The following is an 18,815-nucleotide window of genomic DNA, read 5'->3' as shown; positions in this document are numbered from 1 at the left end:
TATTTTTAAAACATTCTCAATAGCTGTTATTATTTTGGTGCCAGACAGCCTTCTGTTATGCCTAAGTTCAAATTAAGTTACTGAAAATGAAATTGCTAAATGTTGTGGGCACTGTGAGCTGCCCAACAGCTATTATGAACACCGTGAAGTACCTTGCAGACGTTACAGAGCTGGTGGAAGGCTCAGTAAATATAACCACCGTGAAGCCCTCTGCGGATATTAAAAGCAGTGTCAAGCTATTGGCAGTTATTACAAACTTTGTCAAGTGTTCTGTGGGCATTATAAATAACAGTGAGAACTAGGTAGGCATTACACATTCTGTATCAGAGGTGTGGTAAGGAGTCCTATTAGAAATTAAAGTATGAAATTCTGAGAAATTGCTTTCATTTCCTCTATAAAATTCACAGGGTCATATTCATTGGCAACCTGGAAATACCCATTAACAGTCCTTAATCAATTCTTCTGATCATTCCAGCATTTTCTGAAGAAGGACTTTTCCTGCTGGGAAATGGATATCTAGGAAGATGCCCATACTGGGTCTCTATAAAATGGCAGCTTGATATTTGAGAAGTATTGCAGATTTTCAAATATTCAGTAATAGAGGCTACTGGAAATTTGTCTGCCTTTCGCTCACAAGAGCTCATTCCTTATTTGCCTCCAGACAGGTGTCTGTGTTTCCTCAACAATTCAGCTGATGGACCATCTGTAGCTGGTATTCACATCCTTTCACATCTCTCCCAACTTGTAAACATCTGTATTTGCTGTTAAAACCAAATTTGTTGTCATTATTCCAGTCAACTCTGATCTCCCTTCTGCTGTAAATGTGTTAGCAACACACATAATTCCTCTTGTGGTTATTAGGATAAAAGTGTGACTTTCCTCTTGTTTCCGTAAGACATTAGCAAAGTCACCATCTCAGCAATTTTCTATCATTCAAGAAAGTCAAAGATTCAAAAATTCTGTGATTAATCAAGTATGTGTGAAATTATACTTCTGATTATGGAACCCACCAGCATCATCTTAGGCAATGATTTTTTTCTCTGCAGTATGTGATACTTTTAAAATCTCTGTTTTAGTCTGCTCTTTGTTAGACAGTAAAGTGCTTTGTGCCTATAAGCAAGTCAGCTTTATTACTCTTTTTATATTTTTTTGCATCATTTCTGTTTTCTAATATTTTTTCTGGATTCCACTTCAATTTGTAATGTTAACTGAGAGTACAGCTCACCACATATCAGCTGGTTTTCCTTCAGGTTACGAAATGACAGTCCTTGTAAAGCACTGGGGTAAGCGCAAACTGTTTCCTCCGCTATTCGAACCGAAGCATTTCTGGCCCACTGCAAGACCCATTTTAGATTACAGTCACAAATGAGTGAATCAGTGTTGAAATGTCTAGAAAGGCAAAGAAAGATCACAATTGGTACACATGCAATTTTCATAAATATACTTTCTTCTGGTAGATTCAAATTATCTAACTCCAAAGAGAACTAATTCTAGATAAATGCATAACTATGGATGTATAATTACAGATGTACAATTATAAAGATATCCTGAGACAACTAATACACATTGAACCACTATTAATGACTTCCAAGACATTATGCCAAAATTCTGGTTTTGGTTACAGAACAGCATCACTGACTACTGAATTAAATTTGAGTATGTGCTACTGTAGAAAGCCATACTATAATGTACTTTCACTTACTAAAAACTCTTTTAAGTAGAAACTTGACCATGGAAGCATCCAGTATACACTTTTAAATCTCAGAGAGGTGCATTTAATATAAATAACTGGGACTTGTTATTATAATTGCAGGAAAAATATTTAACATGAGTGTGTTTGTGTATTTAGTTATTATATGATGTAATGCATGAAAACATGGAAAAGTATAAGATCGTAAAGGACAAAAAACCAGGGATGCTAGTCAGGATGGCTAGACTGTGCTAGTCAGGAATGGGGTCAAGTTGTCAGTGCTATCCATTTCACTGGGACAGGTAGAAGATGGCAGCTCATCAATAGCGAGACAGACATTGATAACAAAATACTGCATATTTTACATTTGGAAAGCATTGCTAGAAACAATCCTGTTTGAATTCATATTCAACTCTGCTATGTTTATTCTAAAGTCTTTCTAAACATTTCAAATTTCTGAAGATAAGGAATGATACTTACAGTGCTTTCAGAGATAGCAGCTCAGAAAAAAGTCCATTCATGAGACTTGAAAAAATATTCCCTGACAAATTCCTACAAAAAAGTAATTTACAGTCAGTTACAACAAATACAAGAAGAAAAAAAAATTGTCATAGAGTATAATTTTCCCAATGCTGATTACAAAATTCTGCTTTCTTGACAACAATAAAAACATATTTAAATTTGTACATTGTTTTTTTGTAAATGACAGCAATATTCAGATCAAATCATACACTTTTACTTCTTTTATTTTCACAGCAGGTATACATACAATTCACTTGGTTTAATAAACAGGAATATTTCTACACATTTAATAGAATAGAATTCTAGAAGAGAATAGAGTTTAAGTGAAAATATTCATACAATGATTAGTCAGAGAGACCTATGTTGTATTTTTATAGTGTATGTAGAATGCCACTTCAAGGTAAAGAAATAAGAAAAGTATCTTAATTTAGTAATGCTCAGAAGAATTCAAACAATTCCTTAAAACAGTAATGAGTTTTCAAAGTAACTACACAAATAGTTTTATTACAAAGGACTCTAAACAAGCTGATTTTTCCCAACCTTAAACTAAGGACATTTTCATTTTAACTACTGTTTTACTATTTCTTGTCTTGATGGCTGAATGGATTAGGCTGAATACTTGCAAACAGATGAAATTTAATTTTGCCTAGTTTAACAGTATTGCTCTGCCAGTGCCTTAATAGCATAAAAGGTAAATGCTTAATGTCAAGTAATACTGTCTTTTTCTATACCAGTAAACTGAAAAATTAGTGCAGTATCCAAGATTAACATTTCATAGCATATGACTTACCTACTTTTGAAATACTGATATATGTTCCTTTCTATCCAGTGCCTGAAGCCTACATATCTGAATTCAAGGATGGCTACAAAATTTCAGCTATCAGTGAAATTTCAGATCTCTTCACTGGAGATTTGTTGTTACATATAGAAAAAAATGTAGACTGGCAAAGAAAATGGTTTCATTACTTTTTCATTAAAAAGGCTGTTTTTATAATTATTGATTTTACTTCTGTCTACAAAGTAAAGAACGTATACTAAACTGAAGATACAAATTCAGATAAGGAGCAATGTTCCACCAGTGAGAAATCTACCAAGCTGCAAAATATCTGAACCAGCTTTATAAAGTAAGGAAGAAAAAAACCCTCAAGAACCATGCTTTCTACAGAACCTGTACAGACACATACGGATCAATGAATTCAAGAAAGAAGAGAAAATATTGCTAATTTATAAATTACTTTAAGAAAGTTACGGAGCATTCTTGAAACAATGACTAATCTTATTTTTGCACACAATTTTTCACCACTGAAATAATAAAAAAAAGAAAATTAACTTTGAACACTTCAAATTTTCATAGTAGTTTAAAGCAAAATTCTACTAATACAGAAAAATAAACTGGCTTACCAATGTTAAGTGAAATTATTTCTCATTATATTGAGTGATGATGAGATGTGTTGATATGATTGAACTCATTGTTAAGATTTTGTTTAACGGTGCACCTTTAATACAGTTGTGGTGCAAAGCTCTTGGAAATAGAATGACTTTCGAGTATCTCTTCAAGTGTGGGTATGTCTAAAGGTAGAAATGAATGTTTGCTTGTAGCTACCTATTTCTATACCTTTAATATTTTGGATTTATCTACAGGAACTAAAAATATTGAGCATTTCACAAAGACTCAGTTACTTCTTTACCTAAAATTAAATGGATCTACGCATGTACTTATTGGACATAAGCCCTGATGAGGCATATGCTGAAGCAGCTCAGCAAACTGGAACGTTAAACGGACTAAATCAGAAACTGATAACCCTGACATTAACACTGAAGAAAATCAGAAGTGGTTCCACTAATATGAAAGCAGCTCCAGTAGTATAAATTTACTGACAGAGGACAATCATGCTGAACTGAATGACGGGGAAAGCAATCTGCCTAGCCTTGCATGGATGGCAGCCAGAGGGCAGAAATACAGGGGTTTCTTTTCTCTGCCTTACTCCACTGCAGTATGACAACATTTCCGATCTGATGCAAATCCCAGCTTTTCCCTTAAATAGCTAGCCAGGCTTCATACAGCAAAACAAACAGAACACCAAGTCTGAAGTTTGGTAATTCCATTTGGACCAAAGGAAGGCTTTATGTCTGGTCAATATTTTAGTAAACAGGGAAAAACTGTAAGTCATGTCCACAGCTGATGTAGCAGGGTTCAGCAGATGTATGGCAGCTATGCACCTGCCTGTGGTGTCCATTCTGTGTCTACTGAATCTATGCGCTTTCCATAGGTCCTACCAAATCCACCAAGATATCTAGGCAGAACTGACCTACACTGTATTAACCTAAAAATTCCTGACTCATATTCCATTTACAGATTTTTGGTTTCTTTTTATTGTGACAGAGAAGTACGTAACCGTTTTCTTCAGTGGTTTTGCCAAGTGCTAGAATAATTGCGTTCCTGACAGTTCCAAAGTCAGCACAAAGCCAGCAAGCCAATTTTTCACATTCTTTCATATTCTTCTGGCAATGACCTGGTTTGAAGTTTCCATATTTCTAATAATAATTAGCAAACTAGGATCATGTTCACAGGGCTGTATAAGTCATAAAGCAATACATTTCTATGCCCAGGAAACACATAATTACAATATTTGGATCTCCAACAGTGGGAATAGCTTGTTCTCTAACAAAACTTTCAGAAGTCTTCTCAAATCACCCCAACAACACATGTATTTCTGAGCTAGATATCTGCAGCACCCTGCAAATGCCTGGTTCTGTCAGTTCACATCATTTATGTTATATATTAAAATGTCTCCAAATGCATAGTGTTGTGAAATTCCGCCATTTCAGATATCCTAAAAACCCAATCTAGCTTGATTTAAAAGGACGTTTGTTCTAAAAACACTTGTATCACCTAGTTTGCAAACATTTCAAACATAACAAATTAATGTACTCCAAAGCTGGTAGCTCTTACTATGCCATTAACTTAACTCCATTAACAGAAACATGTGCTTTCTGTTATATCAGAGGTAAAATATTTTAGTCTTATGTATAAGGTCCTACACTTTTTTTTTCATATACCAAGTACTCTTGTGCTTTTACAGAAATAAACAAAACACTTTTACAAAAGATTTAATATCAATGACAAACGCCATAAAACAGTGAAAGGGAGTTATGTGTCTCAAAGGACCATTTTGAGACAAAATGTAGATAGAAGCAGGAGTACATGAATATGAAGAATGCTTCACTTATGAGCAGTATTAAAAAGCAAAAGCTGAATGCAAGGGTGACAGATTGATCAGTGCAAAAAGGCTGGGATAGGAGCGGTAAAAACGACAACGGAAATACAGAGAGAGCAGGTTATGGTGCATATTTTCTTGATGTTGCTAAAGTGGGGTCTGTTTGATTCACTATGCTACTGGTTTTGTACTTTATTTCTGGCACCATACAAAGTGATTAGTTGCTTCAATGACAGCAAGAAAGTCACACAAGAATTTATGGTATAATATTATCATAAAGCTAACTGCTGATGATAATTCAGAGGCAGGATGAAGAATAAATCAGATATACTTTAATCAAACAATTGGAAGTAAGGAGGAAGTTCTGTTTCGAACTTTGAAAAGGAAGATCCAGCAGTAGCTGCTTGTTGAAACAGATTTAAGGCTGCAACATTTCAGAACCTGAAGAGCTAACTTGCGGGGGACTAAAGAAATGGAATCTGGTACATCAATACAGTGGCACCATCCCAGTATTCCACAGCTCTTGATATGTAGATTAAATATAAACAGAATTAATGTGGATGGCAGCTCCATTACCTAGCAGAAATATATTTGCATACATAATCCTGGAACAAAGCACTGAAACATGGCCACTGAGGGGCCAAAGGAGATTTGGAAGATTTGTTGCATTCAATTATGTCACTCCTAGTTAGAATATGTGCACCTCATCACAGCATAAACACAGCCAAAGGGTAATATATAAGCCAAAAAAGTTAAGCTAATATCTTAGAAGACATAATAAATCTTCTTATACTGTCTGAGGCTGCATCTGTCAGCTGCATCTGTTATATAACGTGAAAGCATTTTGGAATCATTTTCCACAGTACAAATCATCAAATCCAAGAAGGTGTAAAAATTAGATCAGTCTCAAGGAACATAATCACAACTAACTGGCTGCAGTAATTTCAGGAGCTGTGTGAAATTTTAGATTTCATTAGTAACTTGAAATTCAATTCCTCTTCACTGAAATATACATCCTGACTGCAATTGGAGTAAAAGTCTTCTTTTCTACATTATCAAGAGGCTTACAATTTTTTGTGATTTCTGTATGTGTGCACGTTTTCAAAACAATACTAGTGATATTACTAATTAATTTTTTCTTAATTCAAGAATCCTGTAGGTTGTCCTGTTCTAAAATGGACTGCACAAAACCATCAATCCCTCTGAAGGGCGTTTGCATTATCCCTGAAAGCTCAGGCAGTTCTCATCCTTCATTTTAGTGAAGTATTTAAACATACCTTTACCCTACCCAGTTTAGATATATGCATCACATCATTTGGTTAAACATCCTATGTTGGTTTGCGCCTAGAGCTCATTTTTCAGCTCTAACTCAATTTTTTCAAACTAAATTAGACTTACAAGATCGAGTGAAACACACACTGTTATTTTGTTTCACCTGGTATTTGTGCTTGTAAACAGTATAAGAAAATCTCATCTCTGTACTTCACAGAAGGTGCATGAAAAGATTTATGTCCTTTGCTCTTTCCAGTGGAATCACGGCTCTCCCTACTGGTTTTGATAACAGCCTGCAAAGATCCTTCTGTACATCTCCGCTAACGTAACACAGGAGAGCTCTAATTACCACAATCAACAACTGCATAAATCAACGTGCATATATATATCTCTTTACATTGCTCCTTCAGTAATCTAAACCACACTTGATGGCTCTGAAACCAGTTCCATGTTTAAGAACCTGTCATCTTTTCCTTGGTACAATTATATACACTGATGTTACACTAAGTAAATGCTTCTCCATAACCTTTTCAGGGAACAGCTTTCTCATATCCCTGAAATGACAAGTAAACACAATTCAGAGGTATCAGTAGCAATGGAAAGGTGACTTATTGTATTTTAAACATGTTTAAAAAGTTTAATTCTGGGAAGTTTGTATGAACTTCCAAGGGGAAAAAAGCTAGAAAGTGTTAGAAAAGTACCAGGTGGCATTAGCTTGCAGTCAACGAGCAATCACCAGTTCTTACACCAGAGGCAAATTGAGATCCCAGCTCAAATAATTACTATCAGCACTATGTCATTACATCAGATTTCTGAGGTCGAGGAACAAATGATACTATGAACAGCAGGGAACAGTTCCTCTTGATTGAGATTGTGGTTGTATTTCCTCACAAAATAATCACTGACTCAACAAGAGTAATGGTACTTTTGACTTTGGTTTGGTAAGGAGAACAGTCCCTACAAAACAGAAAGTTATAACTTTTGACATAGCAATCATGAACTGATTTACTTCAGATGAAAGGGGAATTTAGACTTATCTATTCCTATGCCTCTGATTTCCAAAGGACAGACTTCTGAAATAAAAAAAATGAATAAAGTAACTAGCGAAGAACTACTAAAGTACATGAACTGGAATGCAGGATGGCCCCATTTGTTAAGTCAATGGTAGAAAGGCAATTTAAAACCAAAATAAGAAAAATGGAAGATAGACTAAATGGATCAATAACCAAATCTTAAATCTTGAAAAAATAATTCAAGTTTTAAAAAGATCAAAGAAGTAGAGAGACTATAATAAACAGGAAAAGATTAGCAAAAAGACAAGAAGCATAGAGGGATGATGAGAATTACCAAAAATTAAGTTAAACTTTGGAAAGTACACTAAAACAAGGTGGAAAAGACACTTTAACAGTACTACTATATTGTAAGTAAGAAATGAAGAAAAAGTAGCTATTATATATGGCCTAAATATATCCAATTACTACTATTTTCTATTCTGTTCAGTAAGGTTGGTCATTTGGATTATAGGTATTTATGGGAGAAGCATACACTAAATTCTGGAAATTATGTTTCCCAAGACCACCTACAGTATGACTACTGATCTGCAGAACTAGTTAAAATCCAAAAAATACCTGGGCAACTAGAGGCCTTCTAGGCTAATTCCACTCACATGAAAACACTAGTATAGATGGTAATGGTTTTCTCCTGCTTATATGGTATTATGTTAGATGTATATGAAAATCAATAAATAATTTTCCTTGTCTAGAAAATTAGTGATCTTTTTATATGATTACATGATACATCTTCAATAGACGCATATTGATTTTTTTTCCCATTTCTGATTTGCCAACATTTTTTTCCATTTTTCTTTGTTTCAAAACTCACTCAGTTACTGCATCAAATACGAGGCCAGACTAACAGGTCTGCAGTTACCAGAATCATAATTTTTTCCACTGACACATGGACATAACATCCATAAAAGCATGAAGAACCTGGCGTTAAGTGCATTTATTGTAAGACACCGTCAGATAATGGACAGGATAGGAGGGAGGGGAGTGAGACATTACTGGTGTTCTGCAGAAGCAGTCTTGTGACTGATTGTATTTAGTGCTTTGACTAATGACTCTGGCTCAGAAATGTAAGCATGTGAAAATGAAATCTAGTAATAAGAAAACCAAGGATTGGTCAATATTAAGGTCAATAACCAAGGATTGATCAGCCCGGTAACTGAACGGGTGTTCATCGTGCATATTGTGCCTTTTTCCAACATCTCTGGTATCAGTGAAGGATGCAGAGATATACTGCCACACTCTTTCCTGGTCTTCAGAAGAAAGGGATAGTACAGCCAAACACTGTCACAGAACAAATGTTGTATGCTCACTGTGAATGAATTTCTGTTCCTTACCATCACAAGACTGAAGTTCCGTATTTAACTGCTAATTAGCTTTTAAGATGGAGCCTGGAAGATTTACGAACGGAATTTTTAGACATGTTTTCCTGAGAGAGCAGGAATTTGAACAGTTTCTATTGAGGTTGTTCCTAGCATCTAGAAGCACCTTCCATTTAATAAGGTGACTTCACCATTTTGAATTAAACATACCTCCTATGGTAATCTGGATATATAGTCACAGTCATGTTCACTGTGCACAACAAAAGGAGACCCAGCAACCCTCAATAGGTGAGCTGGGCTTGCCCAATGTGGCAGCTTATCTGAGATGAATAAAAAGAGGGGCAGTCTGCACCTGTTCATCAACATGCTATCAAGGCTCTTCCCATCATCTATTCTCACTTGTTTTCATCAAAAAGATTTGGCATAGTTACTCTCATTAACGTGATCAGTAAGCATGCCAGATTTCAGCCTTTCACCTGGTGTCATCTTGACCTCATGGCAGATCTTTTTAGAAAGATTTCCCTGTTTTTCCAAGGAAATGCCAGAACTGGCTGGAGAGGAAGAAAATAAAGTGTGAGATTTGTAACACACTATGATGCAGTACAGGAATTTATTTCCCATTCAGGAATGAAGACAGATGTGAATGAAGATACAGAGCCCTCTTGGGTCTGGCCAAATGTCCATTTAAACCAGGACCCTTCCTGTGAATTGTCCCTTTCCCAGCCAGGAAAGTCGCAGCTAACTTACTCGTTCCTAGTACTTGCCTATGCTGTACCACACCTTTGGCCATTCCTTTTTGTCCTTCTCTGAACCTTTTCTAGTTTTGGTCATCTTTTTGAGATGAGCAGACTGGAACTGCCCACAGTATTAAAAATGAAGGTTCTTTGCTTTTTTCCCATAGTACAATGGATGTTCTCCAATTTGTTCTCTCTTCCTTTAATAATACTCCCTAATTATTTTTTTAATGATACTGAGCACTGAGCAGATGTTTTCATGGCATTATCCACTATATCTCAAAAAATCTTTCCTGTGTTTTAATGGTTAGCTCAGAGCAGGTTGGTTTTCCTCCCTTGCATCATTTAATATTTGTCTACATTAAATTTCCTCTGCCATTTTACTGCCTGGTCATGGAGTCCTGTACATTACTTCTGTCCTCCTTCAAAATCAACCCTTGTCTCTAATTCTCTGGTTAGCTTAGCATCTACCAGCAAACTTTGTCATTGCACATTTTATCTCTTCTTCCAGGTCATCTGACTCTCCCTAAAACTGAACAGCCTGGGTATACTATCATAATCTCATGTTTTCTGAGTGCTCTTTCTAGAATAGCCTGATAATCTATTGATCACATAGGCTCTCTGGCACGCTTATGGACATGCAAGTTGATTGCTTTGCTCCCTAGAGCATATTCCAGTGCAGTTGCACATGATAAACTAATGACTCAAAAAGTACTATGACAAATAAAGTGTACAACACAACACCTTAAACGGACAGTCTAAAATTGATATTTCTGCAGCAATTTGAACTACCCTGATATTCCAAATTTACTTGATACTTCATACTTTTTTTTCTCAGTATATGCTTACTTTTTTATGTAATACACTTCAGGAAAAAAAAAGTTATAAAATTCTAATTGATCTGTAATGGATACAAAGAGCAATGTATCTTTTTTAACCAGTATAAGTCTAATTTGCATGCTTGACCTTTAATTGTTTCCAAGACATGCAAACAGAAATGCATTCAAACAGAAATGTCACATTCAGCCTCTTTTCAATGTGAAAATGAAATTTAATTCTTTGCAGTTCTGATAGATTTTACTATTACAAGTAGAAACGTCTTTAAAATATCAAGTCATCACAATCAAAGGCTCAGGAGAGGGCGTTTTTTTAGTACAAACCCCATAACTTTCTTGTAATGACATTTTATTGCCAACTGTACTCAGGTAAGCCATGTGACAGTTTGGATTTCTCCTGTTTAAAACAAAAGTGGTATTATACTCACAGTTTGTGAAGACTGTTAAGTCCAACAAACATTTCTGGTGTTAGGCAACCAATTCTGTTATTTGAAAGATCCCTGAAACAAACAAAAAACCTGTGAAACATTAGGTCTATCTTATTCATATACACACCTACATAATCACATAGAGCCTCTTTATTTTTAACACTTACGGAGTTAGAGACAAATGAGAAATAAAACCTTTTCCCATAATGTAACATAACTGAATTAAATAGATTTAACAACTTTTATATTAACATTATTGAGCAATATTCCACAATTAAACATACCATACTGCAACTTATACTAATTGCATTAAAATGTAATTTTATATATGTAGCAAATAAAAAACCAAAAGTTATTTCCAATATAAATAATTTTCTTTATCAAAGTTACTAGCACCTGTTTGTTTACTTATGAAAAATACTATGCATTTTGTTGCATGCAATATTCAGCCAAAATTGACATATTTTTGCTGTTTACTAATGTCTCGTCTCATTGACAGCATGCTTTCTTGCTGAAGAAATCACAGAAACCAGAGAGCAATTCATTTTTGAGGTAGTAAGGTCAGTCTTGATAAGCACTTGGCAAGCTCTTTTAAGAGCAATACTGTGGCTGTCTCAGACCACAAATAGTACAAGGCATTATGTTCCATAACTCTTGTCTGCAGAAAGGTGAATGGATGTTTTCTGTACAAGTCATACATACAACATAATGTATAGGATACTTGTAGGAAGGAGACAAAAATAGGCATGAACAATTATGTTGTGATAACAACATGAATACTGCCCCTTGCTGCATTCTGAACTAGTGTTTAATTTTTACATGTTTGGTTTTCAACCTTGACTCAAATTTTCCTTCTTATCAAGTATGGTTTTTTAAATAATTGCAGTAATGTAAGGATTTTAAGTGATTATACATCTATTAAAATGTTAAAATTGATCTGAATATATTTTTGTTTTAGAATCAGTGGTAGCCTTCCGATTCTTTTGTTATGTTGTGCGGGTTCCCTATTTTGCTATTGTTACACGAGAACACTAAAGTAATCAAACAGGAAAATAAAGGTTGTAGTTTGACAAATCCAATTATTGCTTTCATGGAGACATATCCAATTAGCTAGACTGTGAAGGTAATTTCTTTAGAATTCACTACCAAGTCTTCTTCTATCAGACAAAGAATATATTGTTGTACAATTAAATGATGAAACATCACATTAGAATGAAAATATTTCTTAAATGCTTGTCAGGGATATTAAGTAGCCAACAGCTGAGAAAATAGTGTGGATAACAGTATAGTGTAATAATTGCATATTAGCATTATTCTTTAAGTTCTCCTAATGAAAGCTACATAGAAAATCTAAAAATGCAAGTTTAAGACAAACATACATATATATATATATCTTTCTATTAGAAGAGGTAAATAGTAAATAAGAACCCACCCAGAATTCTTGGTTGGGTAATGCTTTACTTCTGCCTAAGCAAAGTCTGAACACGTATGGAAGAAATGCATCACTATGTGGGGCATAATTTGGGTAGCAAAAGTAAATTTCATCTAAAATAATCAAAACAAGTACATATTTCTCTAAGCGTGCACACAGTAAAATGGTATTTTTAACAAAGTGAAAGGCTACATACCCTTTTCTCAAAGTTTACTTCAATGAGTGTTATTTTCACAATAAGATATATGGCAGTGGCTGAAATCTCTGTATTGTAAAACATGTTTTCTAAAAAAACATTAGCAAAAAGAAGAGACAGCTTGCTGCACATTCCTCCAGACTAATACATGTTACATTAGACATAATTCAATTTGTAATGTACAAAGCTGGTGCTCCTTTTCAGGAGTAAGACATTTAACTTACTAAAGCTGACTTGTAAAATTGATGTTAGAGAAAACAAAACTCTCCTCTGTTGAATAACCAAGTGCCATAATTTTAGTGTTTCATAAATTTTCAATTTTCATCAATTTTGTGCGTACTTCTTTCTTTGAAATAATTCAGTTTGTCATTCAAATACAAATTATAACAGTTCTCCAAATCATTCACAGAAAACATTTTGATGCTGACAGTTTGCAGTTTGTCTGTCTGACTTGCCATAGCTGTATCTCTTGCAGTTGCCCATATTACATCAGCTTCTGCTTTTCACAGCATCATTTATATTTTACATGTGAAATAAAAAGATGTGAATGTAAAGTACAGTCTTAATTACTGTATTCAGCATTCAACAGGAGTTTACACTATTTATTCCTTTTGCTTAACTGCCTGCTACCCAACAGTTGCCCAGTGAAGGAGTGCAGCGATTTTCTTATTACCGTGAAACTACATCGATTTGTACCAAATATGTGGCAATCCAGCAATTAATCGATTCCCTGTCTCTAGGTTGCTCCCAATGTTACTTGTCCATATCAGCAACAAGGGGTTTTTTGAAATCTGGCATGATAAATCTCAACGTTGCCATTCCTAGTTTGCTGAAGAGTCTTTTCTTCTCACTTTTCCCAATGCTTAATGACTTCCTCTTCCTTGACTTGCCTCTCCTGGCTGACCTAAGATTCCACCTGCGCAGTCTTCAGATATGCAGCCCATGATTTGCACAGGTTTCCTGGTTTTCCCACAAGAGGTCAGGGTTGTGTTATTAGAGTATGCGGCCAAAGCAACAATTAGCACTCGTTTTGATCATTTCATTGTATTGTTATCCCTGTACAGAGAGTGAGCAAGAAAGTTTCAACCTGACGTTTTTCTTTATATTAAAAATGTATATGCTACTCTGACTTCATCATTACTATGTCACTGGTTTTCTACCCAAACGCACTAAAACTTAGTGGTTGGTGTTAGAAAATACTGCTACCTGTATGATCAGAGATGCAAGTCTTTTACTTAGGTTGTGCAGTGTTCTATGTATGTAGCAGTTGTTAGGGAATTTAACCTCAGAGCAAAAAAAGCAGAAGGAATTGTAAATTTCTTTTTCTGTGGATTTGCATTCCTTCTCATCCAAATCTTCCCATCCCACAAAAATAACCCCTGTTTTCTCATAGGTTTTCTCATCACACATAAGACAGCACACACGATGGCTAGGCAGATTTCTGGCATGCGCTGATGGCCTGGTTAGCCGGTACATGGACATTTGGATGCTGTCACTTGGAAAATTATAATTAAAAAAGGGTTCATCTCACTTTTCCTTTAGGCTGAGTAGAACTAAGGAGGGTCTGTAGTCCTTATTAAATAAAAGCAAAAAGGCCCACTTGTAGGATCTTAGTAACTTCAATATTTTTACCCTCTACAAATGTAGTTTAAAAATCAGCCAGTGCTTTCAAAAGCACTATGAGAACATTTTCAAAGAGAGGAATGCAAGAACGATGGACAGGGAATATATTGCATAAGTCTTGTTTCCCTAGAAAACCATGTTAAAAATAAAAAATATCAAGCAAGGTCAATGTGAGAGGTATGAAAATGGTACACAAATTCTAAAGCATGACAAAGTTTCCTTTCTAAGAACTTATTCTATAGACCTGGTCTGTGATAAAAGTAAAGTAGACCTTACATAACAAAAAAACTTAGTGTAGCACAAAACATTGTTTACACATATTTAAATCACTTTTAGTTTTATTTCTGATTAATGTCTATAGTGATATATTGTCTGCTAAGTCATTAATTAGGTGTGTTTTTTAAGTTTGTAGATGTACTTGTTAGGGCATTGGAGAGCAAACAGATAATTTTAAATGGGAAAAGGTAAAAAAGAAGAGGGAAATGGAAAAAAAGAAGGGAAAGATGAAGCAAGAGGCATGGTAAATTTAAAAAACACAGTGTGTGATTTTCTATTTTACAGCCAGTGTCCTTATGTGATTATTGTTTGGTGGCATACTTGAGTTGCCCAAGGATACAAATGTCGATAGAAACACAATTTTCAGAATAATTCAAATGGAATTAATACTTACAGGCGCTTCAGTTCTGAAAGTCCATGGAAGGCCCCTGGCTCAATTGTGCTGATCAAATTATTCTTCAGATCTCTAGAGAGACATAATAGGAGGAGCAATTAATTATCACTTTACCTACTGTACTACTGTTATACACGAGGAGTGTTAAATGCAATGCAATTCTAACCTTTATTTGTCTTAGCTAAAACCAAGAATGAATTTCTTTTAAATAGCAACATCAAAAACATTACATCATTTGCAGTTTATGAAAACATATTTTTCCAAGTAAGGTGGTTAAGATTAGATGTTAAAAAAAAAATCTGCTTGTTTTAATTCTTCTCCTATTTATACTTTTCAAAACAAGCTTACTAGCCATTCTTGCCCCAGGAAAAATGTTTTAATCAATGAGTGAATAAAATAATCAGTCAGTTAAGCAAGAGCCTTTCAGTTTGCTTATTCATTGTGCTATGCACTTTACACTTAATAAATTTCTCATTTCCACCTAATGTAGGCAAAGCAGCTGGCATGTGAGATATAAACAGATAGGTCAGGTTTCTGTCCTGAAATACAAGCAATTTCTCATCTTTGGCAGATAGGTGCTTCATTTTGCACTTGGCGACAATCCAGAGGATTGGTTGTTGATAAAGAATATTTCACTGGCATTAGTAATCTCATCTGCTCTTGGCACAGTGCTTGGGGCCATGACATTGCTCTCAGCTCAGTCCCCACGGAGATTTACTACTGAATTGTCTCAAGACTCTCATGATGTGAACCCTGAGGAAATGCCTTCAGTGCAACTAGATAAGCAGGCCTAGGAGAAAAATGCTGTAAATTCTTGTGGAGTCAGTGTTCATCTTCTGACAATTTGCAATTCATAGGGAACAACTGGTGCGCAGTAATATCAGTGTTGTTTCTCAGACTGGCCACTTCCAGGATATTACAGCACATACACTGCTTGACTCTGCCAAAGTATGGATATATCAACAGCCACAAGTCATCTTATTCATGACTTTTTATTTTACTGCAAATAAAATGCATACTAGGTGAAATCTTGGTTCCACTAGCTGTGATTGCCCTCAGCAGGGCAAGATTTCATCCCAAATGTTTAGTTCACAGTAGGATATATTTTAATTTCAAAGTCAAAATCATAAATATTTCTGTATTTTGGTAGTCATTTTTGCAGATCTTTTGACTACAGTTCCAAAAATTTGTGTGTCACACCTATTTCATTTTAGTGATGATGCTGATGAGTGATCTGTCTCTAACAAAGATCTCAGTCAGACTCTTAAGTCAAGTTCAGCTTTCAGCTTGCAACATGCAACACTGAGTCCTTAAGAAGGTGATAAGACATTCTGATTACTTATGTACAAGATGTTTTGTCTTACATATAAGAAATGCAGAGCTATCAAATGCACAGCAGACCAAGATTGCAATTTTGATGGAAAAAAAAACCCTGGAATATCAGCTCAGTTTAGAAAATATAGATATTCAGTTGCTTAAGTTGTAAAATCCTAACTGTAAGCAAGATTCAAGATAGTCACTTAACATTTGTTAGAGTCTACTCAGCCCAAAGTTTATGCTGCATAATCAGCAAGGTGTGATACACAGGTATGATACATGGCAACGTCGCTTGTCAAATAATTCAGATTACCATTTCTTATTTGTTCCAGCTTGCTCTACATGGTGCTTTCATCACGACTATGTGTTGCACCTGATTTTGTGATGTTATTGAAAAAAGCAAAGGACCAGGAGAAAGGTAGGAAAATTGAAATCAAACAATAGGCTATGCTTTGAGTCTTTTTAAAATGTAAGTATTGCAAAGCATACAGGTTTACTTATTAGGAGTACCTATGATTAAGTAACTTAACTGAAGTTACAAGCATTCATAAAGCTATGAAATATATTAGAAAATTTTTTAGCCATGCATGTGTGAAAATCAGTGGTTTAGTTTCCTACTGTTTTTATCTTAGCTTGTTTTAGATATTTCAAAGTTCCCTTTCTTCAGTTGCTTTTTTCACTAATAAACCGTTATCTGTTCATTATGCAAATAAACTCGATAAAATACGCTAGCCTCAGCCCAACACAAATACAATGGATATTACAAGAACATATTAAAAATGCACCAACTATTCCAGTTGTCCAGTACTGATGTAACTTTTAAAGCGATGCATGACTGTATGCATATCTAGATACTTTAAGCATACGCATTACATGGCATAGGTCATTCTTATTTGCCAGAGCCACAATGGCTGTCCCTCACTCGTTGCTAAGCTAGTAAAAAGCACAAAACCCAGAAGTGCTTCCTTTTCCCTGTTACTGTGCAGTACAGAGATAAGTATGCCTGTACTGCCTGGGAAAGGGAGTGAGTCGGAGCCCAGGAAATTCCCCATAGTCTCAAGAAACCAGCAATATGAGCCAGAGGCAAGGGGAGAAAAGGTGGCACACAGGAGGGGAGAAAAAAAGGAAAGTATCCATTCAGGAGACAGGTAAAGGTGCTAGAAAGGGGCAGAGCTTGGGCAAGGACCTTGATGGTGATTTGAGTGTTCATAGCAAAGCTGCACAGTCTATAACTAATTTTAGGCACAGGTCTAAGCTCTTTCCTTTCTCCTGGAAGTCATGTAAGCAAAACAATGGCAGAAACACAGACATCAAGGTTGGTGCTTACACTGATTCTTATCTGGCAAAGCACATAACAACCCCATGGACAACAGGGAAGAATTAGGGGCTACAGCCATCCTCCTGCAGGTATTCTGCCCTTCTCGCTATTCCCTAATCCAGGCAAAGCAGTTTTCTTCCTTGCTTTGTCCCCTTCCCTTCTACTGGATTTGGATGAAAGTGACAGTAGCTGATTTAATCACAAATTAAATACAGGGGATGATGTTTGTTATCATGAAAACACTCTCTAAGAATTGGAAGAATCTTTGGGGTTTTTAAAATTTTGTGGTCAAACATTTTCGTCTTAGTTCCCTGGTACCAGCAGCAGCTACTAGATTCATCTTTCTTCTGCCTTCGTCCGCTCAAGAAGTTGTGACAATTGCTCTAACTCCAAATTTTCCACACCTTCTCATAAACAAAACTGTTTATACAAAACTTCTGCAGTCTCTTCTCCAGAGTCCCATCAATTTGCAAAGACAAGTCAATATGTTCGGTAAAAATTAATCTACATGAGTGTATTTTCCTTTGATGGTTTAGGATTTTTGCTGTGTGGGTGAGCCAAAGCCTCATTTACTTTAACCTTCAAATATTCAATACTAAACTGTTTGGTCTACTCTGGTTCTGTTCACACCAAACATCAGGGCTCAGCTTTCTCTAGACAGCACTACTGACAATATCCTCATGAATGAAATGTAGATCCTTTTGCTTGTACAGTATGTTAAATACGTAACTACTCAGGTTGAAGGAAGTTCTTTAACTTGCAGAAGTGAGTCCACATGGAAAAGACTGAAAGGACGCTGTTCTCGTTATGTGAACTTCTGACAAACAAACAAAACAAAACAAAAACCCCAACCCAATACTATAAATCCTTTGGATCTACGCTGATTTATCTCAGGCTTTACACTGGGACACATTTGAAAATGACTTAGAGGCATAGTTCAGAGCAAATATCCACATTTTAGGCAGGGGAAACTGACAGTTTTAATCATTAATCTTTAGATCAATTACACACATTCTGTGCTAACTGACAACTCATCTAAATGCTCTGCAAGTTGTAATTAGGTAAAGTGATCATCTCCTATAGCCAACAGTGGTAACAGCTCACAACAAATATAAAAGAGTCAGTAAGAGTGGCAAACTGTTGGTGGGTGAGTTTTAATACAAGTCAAAATAA

General features: G+C 35.5%; 1 protein-coding gene across 2 annotated transcripts in view; it reads right to left on the bottom strand.

Moving 5' to 3' along the window:
• Window positions 1–18,815, bottom strand: part of LOC127017856 (adhesion G protein-coupled receptor A3-like) — a 284,811-nt gene that overhangs the window by 168,884 nt on the left and 97,112 nt on the right. Inside the window, exons 3-6 of one of the 2 annotated variants that reach the window (XM_050899150.1) lie at window positions 15,008–15,079; window positions 11,087–11,158; window positions 2,171–2,242; window positions 1,226–1,389 (exon numbers count right to left, since the gene is read on the bottom strand). In XM_050899150.1, coding sequence (XP_050755107.1) covers window positions 1,226–1,389; window positions 2,171–2,242; window positions 11,087–11,158; window positions 15,008–15,079 — 380 coding nt within the window. Of the gene's footprint in view, window positions 1–1,225; window positions 1,390–2,170; window positions 2,243–11,086; window positions 11,159–15,007; window positions 15,080–18,815 lie in introns of those variants that run through there. The other variant, XM_050899151.1, reaches the window with a different exon arrangement.

The sequence above is a fragment of the Gymnogyps californianus genome, chromosome 6, assembly GCF_018139145.2.
Source record: "Gymnogyps californianus isolate 813 chromosome 6, ASM1813914v2, whole genome shotgun sequence".
Classification (NCBI taxonomy): domain Eukaryota; kingdom Metazoa; phylum Chordata; class Aves; order Accipitriformes; family Cathartidae; genus Gymnogyps; species Gymnogyps californianus.
The sequence above is the reverse complement of the archived record's forward strand: the minus strand, read 5'-3'. Positions and strand labels throughout refer to the sequence as shown.